Source organism: Trachurus japonicus, chromosome 4, assembly GCF_045865225.1.
Source record: "Trachurus japonicus isolate A0001 chromosome 4, Traja_1.0".
Taxonomy (NCBI): Eukaryota; Metazoa; Chordata; class Actinopteri; order Carangiformes; family Carangidae; genus Trachurus; species Trachurus japonicus.
The window spans coordinates 14,723,339-14,736,262 of record NC_140910.1 but is presented as its reverse complement, the minus strand read 5'-3'; the positions used below and the strand labels follow the sequence as shown (position 1 = coordinate 14,736,262).

At 42.9% G+C, this 12,924-nt stretch overlaps 1 protein-coding gene across 2 annotated transcripts in view; it reads left to right on the top strand.

Moving 5' to 3' along the window:
* The window catches only part of tle5 (TLE family member 5, transcriptional modulator), a 47,633-nt gene extending 35,314 nt beyond the window's left edge, over window positions 1-12,319 (top strand). The window contains exons 5-7 of one of the 2 annotated variants that reach the window (XM_085774196.1): window positions 4,499-4,561; window positions 5,371-5,445; window positions 7,923-12,319. In XM_085774196.1, coding sequence (XP_085630322.1) covers window positions 4,499-4,561; window positions 5,371-5,445; window positions 7,923-8,150 — 366 coding nt within the window. In that variant the 3' untranslated portion in view covers window positions 8,151-12,319. The remainder of the gene's footprint in view (window positions 1-4,498; window positions 4,562-5,370; window positions 5,446-7,922) is intronic. The other variant, XM_085774197.1, reaches the window with a different exon arrangement.
* Window positions 12,320-12,924: the final 605 nt, after the last annotated feature.

The following is a 12,924-nucleotide window of genomic DNA, read 5'->3' as shown; positions in this document are numbered from 1 at the left end:
GTGGCTGAAGCTGGGGGAGTAATTTATGCTCAGCCTGTAGGAGGGAGAGAGCGATGGGCCTCCAAAGGGCCAGCCCTTATCGGTGACCTCGTCTGGTGCTGCCTGTTCACACACACACACACACACACACACACACACACAGTCTTATGATTGACGGCGCATGCTGACAGCCATATTGGAAGAACCGAGTGTGCTTTGACAAATGGACACGCACGCACACACACACACAGAAGTAGTAGCAGCTTCCATGATTTAAAGACCTTAACAAATATGCACCCACACAAACTCTTAGGTAGGAGGCACAGCACAGGCACTGTGATACATTCAGGGCAAACACACACACACACACACACACACACACACACACGGTTACAGGCAAGCAAGCACACACCCACATACACACATGCTCAGCCTCATGTGTGCGATTCCTCACACCCCTTTTCCTTTATCTGACAGGGATGAAATTCACAGTGTGCAGTCTTTTGTGTGTGTTGTTCATGTGTGTGTGTGTGCGTGTGTGTGTGAGTGAACATGCCCATCTCTATTAGGACATATGCTTCTATATTTGTGTGTGTGTTATTGTTCATTTGTGCCCCTGTTCCTGCATGATTGTGTTTGTGTGTGTGTGTGTGTGTGCGCGTGTATGTATGTGTGTGCATGCGTTCATGCTTTCTTTGTGCGCAGTGTGAGTGGGTGCGGAGAGCTGCTAGTTCCATTAGAGAGAAATTGAAGGGGATGTGTGGAAACGAGTGTCGAGGAGCATTCATGTCTGGGCCTATTGTGCAGAGCCACCCCCCACCCCCCCTCCCTCCTCTCCTCTGCTCCTCCTCCTCTTTCCACCTCTGTCTCTATTTCCCTCTCTTTCTTTCTCTCTTGCACTCTCACACATTCAATTGCTCCCTCTTGATCACTCTGTCCTACTCAATTCAAAAAATGCCTCTCCACTCTGTCTGTTCACTCCCTCTCTCTCCCCCTCTCTCTCTCTCCCTCTCTCTCTCTCTTAGTTCTCTTGTTTCCTCTCTCTCTCCATTTCCCTCTGTTTTGTCTTGGTGAGGAGAAACAAGGTTGAGTTGCGGAATGAACTGGGAATGTGCTGAATAGAGATGTATTCTTGCGAGGTCCTCTTTGTCTCTCTGTTGTTCCGCTTTTCACTGTGTGTGTTTTTTTTTCTCCCTCCGTGTACACATGTGTCCTACCTGACAAAGTCTTCATCCATAGACAGGTGACAAATTAAAAGCAAAACCTGAATAAATGAGTGGAGGAACTTAACGAATGCTGATGCTTCCTCACAGGTGCACTGCACAGTACGGTACAATTAAGTTATTAGCATGCAATCAATGTTCTGTGGCAGGTATAAACACAATGAGCAGGCCCAGTTGGTTCTGATTTTGTATCAAGATGGCAAAGAGGAAAACATCTGAGTGACTTTGAAAGAGGATTCAGGATGACAGTCACACAGTCCGGCCCACTTGTGAGTGTAAGATTTACAGGAACGTCTTTGAATTGTGGTCAAGACGTTTGATGACCATGATTCTTGTGCATTAGTGTGAGATATATATATATATTAGAGGAAAACAGAAGAGCAAGTGTTTCTCAGGTGACTGAAAATGTCAATGCAGGATGTGATCACAGCATGTCAGCAAGAACAGTCTGTCGACAATTACGTAGAGAGGGATATTATAGTAGGGCTGCAAGTGCATAAACCTCTCATCACAAAGATGAATGCACAGTTGAGAGTTGAGTGGCGCAAAAAAAATAAACATGGACACAGAAATGTGGGGGGAAAAAAGTATGGTAAGAAGAGTCATCATTATTCTCGACAAGTGGGCAAGTGCATGTGTGGCGTGTATCAAGAGAACAGTACATGCATGAGTGCTCGACCCCTACAGTGAGGGGGTCTGGTGGCTCTGTTATGATGTGAGAGGGGGGGGGGGTTGATGATAATCAGCCTTTATGGATGGAGTTTGCATGTTCTCCCTGAGCCTGCGTGGGTTCTCCCCGGGTTCTCTGGCTTCCTCAGACAGGATCGGCCCCTCTAGATTGCTAGGTTGTTCATCTCTATATATCAGCTCTGTGATAGACTGGCGACCTGTCCAGAGTGTACCCCGCCCAGTGTCGGCTGGGATTGTCCTCAGCCCCTTCTCAACCCTTCACAGATGAGCAGTATAGAGGTACATCCAGAATTCTTGCTTCTTGCAAAACGTCAAAGTTAATTTTCCATCTGTGTCTAGACCATAGGAGAGGGACTGTTGATGTGCTTTCTAATACAGATGTGGCGTTTTAAGTTCCCAGTACGATTAACATAGGTTCAGGTTCAATGTGGGTGTTCAGAACATCAGATAATGATATAAAATGTGTTCCCTTTATGATAGAAGGGCTTTCATTGTATGTATAATGCAACTCACAATACAGTGTCTGCAGTTTCTGACATATTCACCTATCCTCTGGGGACACACAGAGAGAGAAACAAACTGGGGAGATAGCAGGCAGGTAGTAACCAATGGAGCAAAATGGTCTTTACTTCTCTCTGAAATTTCAGTAGAACTACCAATGTATATAAAATGTAAATACAAGAGTGCAAGTTTTCAGTCTGAGGAGTAAAAGGTTTTGTGACTGTGCGCGATGTAGATGTGATATCTCGAATTCAAGTGCAGCTTTTAAGTGCGAGAGTGTGCAGTGCATTTTTGAATCTTTTTCAGACATTTAAAAGTATCAAGTCCTGCTGTACTCCTGGCAGGAGGCAGTCGCACGAGACACTCAAATAGTGAAGCTCATACAGAGACAAAACCAGGACACCCTGAGGCGTTTAGTGAAATGTTAGGTTTGTTCAGGGTGCCTTCCATGCTTCCTTGAAACACATTTTAAATCAGCTCAAACATATTTTTTTTGTCTGTGCTTGCTTTGCCTTTTGAGCCTCCGTTCTCAAATGACAAAAGATAAAGCTTATTTAAATTGGTTTAAAAAAGCAGACATCTACAGCAGCAATTAATTCAGTCCGCTGCCAGTCCTTCATGTATTTGTCCAGCCTCCCAGCCTAGTATTATATTGTGTATGTGTGTACACATACTATGCTCTCGTCAGTGAATGTGTGGTTCAGAAGCACTTGAGGAAGGCTGGAAAGAAGCAGAGGAAAAATGTAAAAGGAGGACAAAAGAGAGAAACAAGCATTCAGATCGGGAAAAAAAAAGAAAGCTGAGGGAGAGACATGGAGAGGAAGATGATAAAGAGCAAGAATAAAAGAAGAGACAGACGCAGAGTTGCGGGGGATAAAAGAAACAGACAGCATAAAGGGCACTGAAAAAGAGGAAGAGTCGTAGTTAGCATGGTTTGAGTCCCGCAGAGACATTTTAGAGAGACATTTCAGAGATGTCAGGGAGTGTGTATGTGTAATGATGAGCAGATAGGAGTGAAGCGCTTGATGGGGAGTTGTGCTCTGCATGCCTAATGACTGTTAGGAGGGCCCCTCTCTCCTCATCGCGCCACGCATTAGGCTCTAACACAATTACTGCTGCTTTGCATATCTCAGACGGATTGGATGATTACCAACCAAATGTGATAATAGACCTGCATGTGAGAAAGATAGGAAGCGTGCATGATGAGAAAGGGGAAAGAGGTGTGTGTGTGTGTGTCCGTGTGTGTGTGCGTGTATGGCATGGATGATGGTTACACAGTGTGTGTGAGTGAGTGATTGCGTTTGCGTCCGAGAGTTTTGAGAAAGAGTATTAGGTACAAGCAACTTAATTAATGAGCCGATAAAAGGATTCTGATATAGCTGATATGTGTAAGTGTGATTGTGTGTGTCTGTGCGTGCGTGTGCGTGCGTGCGTGCGTGCGTGTGTGTGTATGTAATTGGCGCAAGATATGTGTGCCCCCCCCCCCAGTTTAGGAAGGTCATAGCAGATGTTTCCCATACCAATGAGAGTGTGGTGTGAATCGCTGAACAACAATTTACATTGAATGCAGTTTAAAGGATGATGTGATGTCTGCTGGTGTGATTCTGGTCATTCTGTAGTTTTTCTTGTCTATCATCAACAAAGACTTAACCAACAATGTTTTAATCCAACTAACACATCAACATGTTAGTTTTCATTAACAAAAATGAAGTGATTTTTGACACTTTTTTATTGTTTGTTTTGTTTTTTCATCTCATCTTGAGAAAAGAAATTGATTCATAGGTTTTGTTAATGAAAATGTAACTGGTGTTGCTGCCACAGTTTCTGTTCACATCTGTGCTAGCAGACATTCTGCTGCTGTCAATACACTGAAGAATGATAAATGTGTATTTACTGGCAAATGAAAATCCAAATCCGCTTTTTAGATGTCCCTCACTTGTTGTTTTGGATAAAGTATCTGGCAAATGAGTTGATGTAGAAGATATAGAAGGACCCAAGAAACAGTTTTAAACAGCTGGCTTTGGTCTTTTCATTCGTTGACTGTTGTAAAAAATTCAAATAGTGGCCATATTATCCTTGAACTAAATGAGTCTCTCCCTCCGCAGGCTGAGATTGTGAAGAGATTGAATGGGATCTGTGCACAAGTCCTCCCCTACCTGTCTCAAGAGGTAATCACACACATACACAAGCACATGCACGCACACTGAAACAAAGACGTCACTAACCCCGTGACCCTCCGCCCTATTCCTTACATCCTGGAATGAGATCACCCTCATTCCCGCCTCATTACCTCTCCACCCCTGTGACCCCTCTCTCTCAGCTTCCTTCCCTCCTCTTCTCTCCTCTCCACCTCTCTCCTCCCATCATTCATCATCACTCGCTTCCTGTGTTCCCTTCCACCCCACTTTCGCTTTATTCCTCCCTCCCCCACCTTGACTTTCTGCCATATTCAATCTGCCCCATCCTCCCAGTCTTCTGTCCTCCCCTCCCCCTCGCAGCCTTCCTCCTCCATCCCACTCCCCCTTTTCCTTTATACATGTGTGTGTTTGTGTGTGTCAGCGTAATAAATGGTTGTGTGATTCAGATAAGCCATGCTCTTATCTGCCCAACAGGGGGTTGACCTCCACCCATTACAGCACACCAGCCGACCATACATCCACCAGTGTCACACGAGGCTTTTGAGTGCATGTGCGTGCATGTGTGTGCGCGTGCCATGCGTGCATGTGTTCGCTTGACTGGATGAATAGTTGAATGGTAGTGGTGGTGTTGGGGAAGTGCAAGGCGGGGGGGGGGGCATCACCAGAGAGGATTGTTGGGTCTCTGTTGGGACGACTGATATTGATCTAACCTTTCCACCTCTCTCCCCACAAACTCTCCTCCCCTTGTTTCTGCTTCAATTTTTATCGTCTCCCTCACTTTCCTCCTCTCATATTTGCCCCCCACCCCCACCCCCACGACCCTCATCCACCGTCTCCAGCACCAGCAGCAGGTCCTGGCGGCCATAGAGAGGGCCAAGCAGGTCACTCCTCCAGAGATGAACTCCATCATAAGGGTACGATGTTCCAGCCTCAGGCCGCCTGACGGTCTTGTGATGGCTGAAAAACACAGTTAATGATTGTTGACATGAATTCCATTGTTTTCATTAATGATCTTCTTTATTTATTGGTTAATTGTTTGAGAAATGTTAAACATCTACAGTTTATTTCAGAGTTTATTCTGTTTCACAAACATCTTCATCTTAAATAAGTAAGGGTTATGGGAAATGCAAAGTCTACTCGGCTTCTTTGGCAATGATAATTAATGTAGCGGTTAATCAGAGTGCAGGGGAATTGATACTTTGATTGTTGTGGCATTTTTACTAAGTATTGCATAGTTTCGCTTATTATGTCGTCACTTTTAAATAGCACGTTCACGCCAAAGAACAGACACTGGTGATGAAAGAATCTGTGATGCTCACATCACAGGCTTCAGTCTGTTCAAAACAATGGAATAAGGATAAAACTTTTTTCAAACTTGTGTCAGCATCGAGTGAAAATTAAAATACAACAATCTTCTAATAAATACTCGCTTTGTGAAACATAACATGTATTTGTTGTTTTTAGCGAGGTTATGTTACTTCAGATCAGTTCAAAGGAATTCTTTTATAGGACTGCTCCTCTAGGACTATTACAGTGATTTAGTATTCTAATAATGATAATAATAAACGTTATTTATATAGCACCTTTCATATGCAAAATGTGGCTCAAAGTTCTCCTTCTTTTAAGACAAGGAACTTGCAAGAGACAAAAAAATAAATAGTCAAATCTGATGCAGCTCAGGATTTATTATCCTGATGGTTATGTCCCTACCTTGAATGGAGTTCAGGGCTACAACTTATAATTTCTCACATTATATGGTTCTTTCTTTCTTTCTTTCTTTTTAAAAAGCCCCCCCCCCAAAAAAAAAAAACTGTGAAAATGTCTGTAATCATTTCCCAAAATCCAACATGACCTGGTTTCTTTGGAAAAATAGCACATGTATCAAAAAGATATTGAAGAATAAGAAAAGGACAAAGGATCACAAATGACAGACTGCAATTTGACTTAAACTATGAATCAGTCATCAAAGGAGTTGCCTTTTGGTGATCAACTAATTGATTAATCAACTGATGGTTGCATATCTAGTTGAAACTCCCATACTGCAATACAGAAGCTTTTTTTAAGACCCTACCTGCCTGGTTAATGGCCACATCTTTCAGGCTCCAAAGCCCAGACCAACACCACCCTGATGAACCATCAATGTTATTTTCTCAGATGTGAAAAATACTGCTCAATGCCCACAGAAACCATCACCCAGCTGTTCTTCTCAACAGGCTACAAAACTCTTAGCATGACAAGTGATAAACTTCATGGCTCACTTTTTTTAGATTGTATACCAAACTATCATCTAACCCTAACCCCAACAGACGGGTGAAATTAATTGACCAGTAAACAACTAGGTTATAACTAAATCGTTAGCTAAAGTACTGAATTTTTATGGATGGTGGTGCATAAGCTAGCTGCAATCCTTCACCCATGTGCTTGTAGTGCTACGTCAGCTACACATACTTATCACCATCAGCCTTATGCTAGCTAGCTTAGCTACTCCATCACGTTAGCAGAGCTTCAGTATTAGCTCGGCTGGCTACTTCATCATTTTACTATGGGTCTGGGGTTAGCTAGCCTACCCACTCCGTCACTGTGATTCATCTATGTGTCTGCTGCTTCAGATTCAGGTCTGCACAGGCCTGTATGTGGGATCAGACCTGTTTTCCTTAGGACTGAGAGCCACACCGTTTTTACCCATTTACTTATTACTATCAATGTCCTCTGGTGATGGTGGCTAAGAGACCATGCCATACCATAAATACTTCATATGTTCCTGCAGGACGTAGATCAGCGGGGCTTTGCTTATGAATGCAAAGCAGAGGCTGAGCGAGCTCGGGGCAGTTAGACGCTGTTTATGAGAAGTCAGTCAGTGTTGTCATAAACATCGTCCCACTGATGTGTCATCATGTTGAGTGTGAGCACAGCAGGGGGTGATTAAAGTGCAGCGGCCTGGCAGGAACTATTTGTCTTTATATTAATATGAAATACACATGTCTCCCATGGTGGGCTTTTATGTGCATTTTTATATATGTTTGATATGATGTTTTGATTATGTGTCCTCTGCTGCAGTATGGACATATTTTCATTTTTTTAATACCACATTACACCCTTGTTCTGCACATGTTCAACCCTTTTCTTGGTGTTTGAGTTGTTTTCTTGGAATTATGTATAGAAAATCTTTCATCTTAAGCCAAGCATGTATTTTAGCTATCCATCTGTCCTATTGTGCTTGAGCTATTAGTGCTATGCCTCAGGCGTTATATATTAAACTCAAGTTGTGACACATATATCAAGTCTGTGCATTGCAGATTTTGCATATCCTACATTGTCAGTGTTTTGCAGTGATTTGTGTGCCGTATCCGTCCTGCTGTGTCTAAGTTGTGTATGGTTGTCTTCCATGCAGCAGCAGCTTCAGGCTCACCAGCTGTCTCAGCTCCAGGGTCTGGCCCTGCCCATGACCCCCCTGCCGCTGGGCCTGAGCCAGCCAACCCTCCCCGCTGTCACCACCTCCTCCAGTCTCTTCTCCCTCTCCTCCCTGCTGGCCTCCCAAGCCCAGCTGGCCAAGGAGGAGAAGGCGTCACGTGACGGAGTCGACAGCCACCGCGAGGAGGACGGAGACAAGTCCGATTAGATGATGTTTTCCCATTCAGCTCTGTTTTTATCCAGAGACCTGGATCCCCAGATTCAAGACCCCTTGGCCTACAGGCTCTCCCCTGGTCTCCCTCTATCCGACTTTAGCTAGCATGGGCTTTAATCCCATCACCACAGCTCCAGCTACAGATCCCTAACCAACATCCATAATTGGGGGAGATACAGCACGTGCCCCTCATGTCAGACCAGACCTTCCTTCATTTTAACAGTACCTGGATTATTTCTTTATCTTCCCTTCTCTCTTGTCACCATCACAGTGTCTCGCTCACGTATCCTGTGTAATTTCTTCACTCTTTTTTCGTATAAGATAAAGTTTAGTTTTTCTGTGTTTTTTTTTTTTTTAATCTGGACTACTTCCTGTTTCCGTTGCTTCCTGCCATCCTGTAGCTCTGTCTCTCGGTTATGCTTAGTTTTTTTTTTTTCTTCATGCCTCGCTTACTCCCACACTCCTCCACCTCTTCCCTCTGTTCTAAGCGGGTCATTCTTAGGCAGCACTGACCTGTGAGACTGAACGCACCGTACTGTTGGTGTCAAAACAGGCTAAATGTTAAACAAAGGGATTCTTTGGCAAGTTGTAAAACTTGATGCACACAACGCAGGAGTCTGCAAACTCACTTTCCTAAGATACGGTCTCACAGAGATCAGCAGTGTTGTTTTGTTTTTTTTGTTATGCTTTTTTTGTTGCTTTTTTCCCTCTTCTTTTTTAAATTGCATGCATTTTGTTCAAGCTAAAAGTTGATGAGTTTAAACGGTGAATTGTTATGGATCAGAGAAATGTTTGAATATTGCCCTAATGCACGAGCTAAAGAGAAAGAAATATTCCTCTTATATTGCTTTCTACAGCGACTGTCACATCCGAACCAAAAACTGCTGCTTGTAAAGCAGAATCATTGTAATGAGAAGACACCTCCAGACAAACTAGAGATTTTGTGTATAATCCTAAATTTATATGGAGAAAGGAACAGCACCTTCTTAGAGCAAACTTCACGCTGAGAGCTGTCAGGCTAGATAACAAACCCACCTTAGTAAGTAATCCCCCCGATTTACGATCCTTGCCTGACCCTGCGAGATGCGTCAGATAAATCCGCCCAGCACCTTAACTGAAAGGTGACATTTTCATTAGAAGTTAAACAGAGCTGAGGTCGCAACAAAAAGAACAGACACGCCTCTCGACTCGTGCACCCTCTTCCACCCTTTTTCATCTTTAATGTGCACGAATATTGGAGCTGAGACCGAGAGGGGAGAGAGAGAGAGCGACGTGCATGTTGTGTGTTTGACAGCAGAGGGCAGCGTGCGTCTTTGAAGAACCGTCCTCCACGTAGTTCAGGCCTGAGCCAAAAACAAGGAGAGGACGGTGACAGAGTACAGGCTGTGTCACAAGGGGAATGTGTACAAACTTAATATCCAGAGACTACACTGGTGACATTAATCTCTGCATGCGGTCAGTCCCAGTCTCTGTCATGATCCAGTACTTGAGGAATAGACCTTGGTCTCTGTCCCTGCATTAAGACGGAAACATTGTCCCTTTGCAAATTCAGCTTTACACTGTGCATTTGTCATATATTAAACAACCACTACACTGTAATGGTGATTGGTGAACATCAACATAACACTGAGTGGGAAATCTCAATGATAACGAAATTACATCAGTTTACATCAGACACATGAAGCACTGGAAGCTTCTGCAGCTCTGATGCTCTCCCTCAGCCCTGCACACCTCCACTGGTGTGTTCAATGACTCAGTCACCATGTCTGATTAGACTTTTCCTCTCAGGTGGAAGCTGCGTGTATGATGTGACGTCACTAAACTCTGGCTGTGTCTAAAATGTCCCTTCACTTGCTGCACATGGCACTACATAAACCGTCTGCTTTTGTAATCGAACATCAGAACTGTGTCAACGTTGTAGCGGCCTCACAGCAGTTAAAACATGCATCATACGGTGTAATTACAGTGTCCACAGCTTGACTTATGCAGGGGACATTTGCTGCTTTTTATTCTCTCCCTCATTAATAATAATAATAATAATAATGTTCAAAATGTTCTCTCATTTCTTTAATGGCTACCTTTTGAATAAAAGAAGAAAAAAAAAGATAACTCACTGTACAGTAACCTAATGGCTGTTTATAGTATGGGGAACAATGAGTGAGGATGTGTTTTCAGACACAATGTCTACGGTGATAAATAATGAAAGCTGCAGTAATGTGATGGTGGGATGGGTTTTTTAGAGATTGGACATGTTCCCCCGGCGCTCATTAGATGACTTAAGACAAGTGTAGGACTGAAGAGTTGTGTGCACTGTGTGAAGGTTGAAAACACTGTGAATCGACTATAAACCACTAACATTTTATTTGGATTTAATTAGTCCTGGCTGATATGAGGAGTTTATGTCCCTTTGGCTTTCAAACATTTGTAGTATTAAGGGCCTAAGCCAGATATGTCAGAGTTCAGACTTAATCAGTTTGCCAAACACAAAAGCATAACAGATGCAACAAAAGTACTAAAAGTGTTTGGCTGGCTATAGACCATTTTCAAATCTTTACCAATTTTAAAAATGTGCGAGACCGAGAAACGCTTTGAACCTCCTAACACACGCGACTCCTGATCAGATTTCACAGAAACTCACGTGATCAGATGTGACTTCATCAGAAAAACAGTTAGTCAGCTGCCTGTCCTGACGTTCGCTCGTTTGTGCAGTGAAAAACAAATAATCAGCGAAACCCGCCTTATACATTCTGTCGTACAAAGCTGGAGTTGCACACGCAACATCCGGTTGGTGACGCTTCTCTGTCTGCTTCCTCTCGTTGGGTATTTTTGTCAGAGGCGGCCTCATCTGGGCTCGATTCAGGATCAGGGAGGATCAGACACAGTCTAGAGCAGTAAATAACTCTATTGACACATTACACTTGAGGATAATAATAATTTCAGACATGCCTCAAATTGGGTCGCCCAAATCTAGCCTAAAATTGTCTAGTGTGTGGCTAGCCTTAAGAAGACGTCAATCAAGCACAGTTCACACTCATCAGCAGAATCCTGAGAGGAGGTCTGACCAGGCAGCAGAAGTGAAAACACCTGTGTGAGAAGAGACGCCGCTCAGCGCGTTCTCCTCTCTGCAAATGTTCAGGGTGTTTCACAAAACACATTTCCCAGCAGAGGTAGCCTCAGTGGTAATCAAACCTCTGACCTTGACGCTGTCAGTCCACAAAGATTGCTTCATTGATTATCAGTCAAGTGATGGACTGTGTTTGTATGATTTTTGATTCAAAGGCAGCCTGTGCATTAACACACACACACACACAGACATAAACACAATAGATATGAAGAGTTTAAATAATTTTACACTCTCAGCGATTGCCGTCACAATGATGAAGCACATTTTATTGTTATAGTAACATTACAACAAGCGACAAGTAAAATTGCTGATTCATGTGCAAATTCAGGAAGTGAAAAATATGAAACTCAAATGTAGAGGAATTTCAGAATAAAACCCTTCGTGAGTCCAGGAGTTGAGATGCTACTCTGGTTATGACCTTGGTGGGGCGATGCCTTCAATGTTGTGTATGTATGTGAGCGAGGTGTGTGTATAAACAGTTGTACAGGTTTGGCCATCAGCGATGAACCACAGAGATGAAACGCGTTGCTGTTCTTACCACAAACGCTACAAAACGTGCTATTCTGCTTGTGAATTAAGCTCGCGGCACATCGTCCTCCCATCTAGCCACATACTGTATGTATCTAGCTACATACTGTACTTGTTGTAGTGATATGCAGAGCATGTAGACAAAGCGACACAAACACACACATACACCAGTGCATGTCTGCAGGGAAACAAGAGATTGATTTCTTTCTAGTGGAGACGTTTCTTTTTTTTTAAAAAGAATGTTTGGTCCAAATTTTCAGTGATCAATGCACTTGTTTTTTATTTTCTTTGTGTTTTTTTTCCTCTTTCTTTTAACTATGAATCGATATGAACTAGATCCAGAATTACAAAGCTGACGTTATAAACATACAAATGAAAAATTCTATGTATTTGTTAAAGTAGTAGGAGGTGCTCGCCTCTGTATACAGTTATACATAGAAAGCTTTATGTGTATATGGCTGCATCTTCTCTTGTCTGTCCTGGATGATTCTTGTGCTATTGTGTTACAAAACTGATGTGACACCAGGGGGGAAACTGCAGTACGTTGACCTTTTGCCCTTTTTGCCCTTTGACCACTTTCCTTGTCTCCGACCCCCCCCTACCCCTCCTCCTCCTCCCCACCCACCTCATCCCCTTTACTCCCATGCCACATGCCCACCCTCCCAAACTTTTTGCCCCCATAGCGTGAAGCATTGTACGCGTTTTGAGCTTTGTAAAGGTCTTTTTTTAAATACTTATTTTGTGTATAATGTAAAACCTGAAAGTGTGTACTTTGGCAAAAAAAAAAAAAAAAAATGTTTTGTGTCTGAAATCATAGCTTCATTTAAACAAATAAACAAACAAAAAAAACTATTAAAAATTACAACAAACATTTACTATAAATAATATGAAATGTTCTGCAGTAAGGAAGGACTTCTGGTGCCTTACAAATAAAGTCAATCAAATCATAAACTGTTCTTTTCTTCTTTGCCTCACTGTGGTGTAAGTCTTGTGTTTCATATATTACCCTCCTTAGGCAGCCATCAGTTCCAGTTGGTCTCATTACAGTGTAATAAAAACCAACTTGCAGAGATGTAAAACACAGATTGAGTATGTGATCCATCATAGTAAACACTC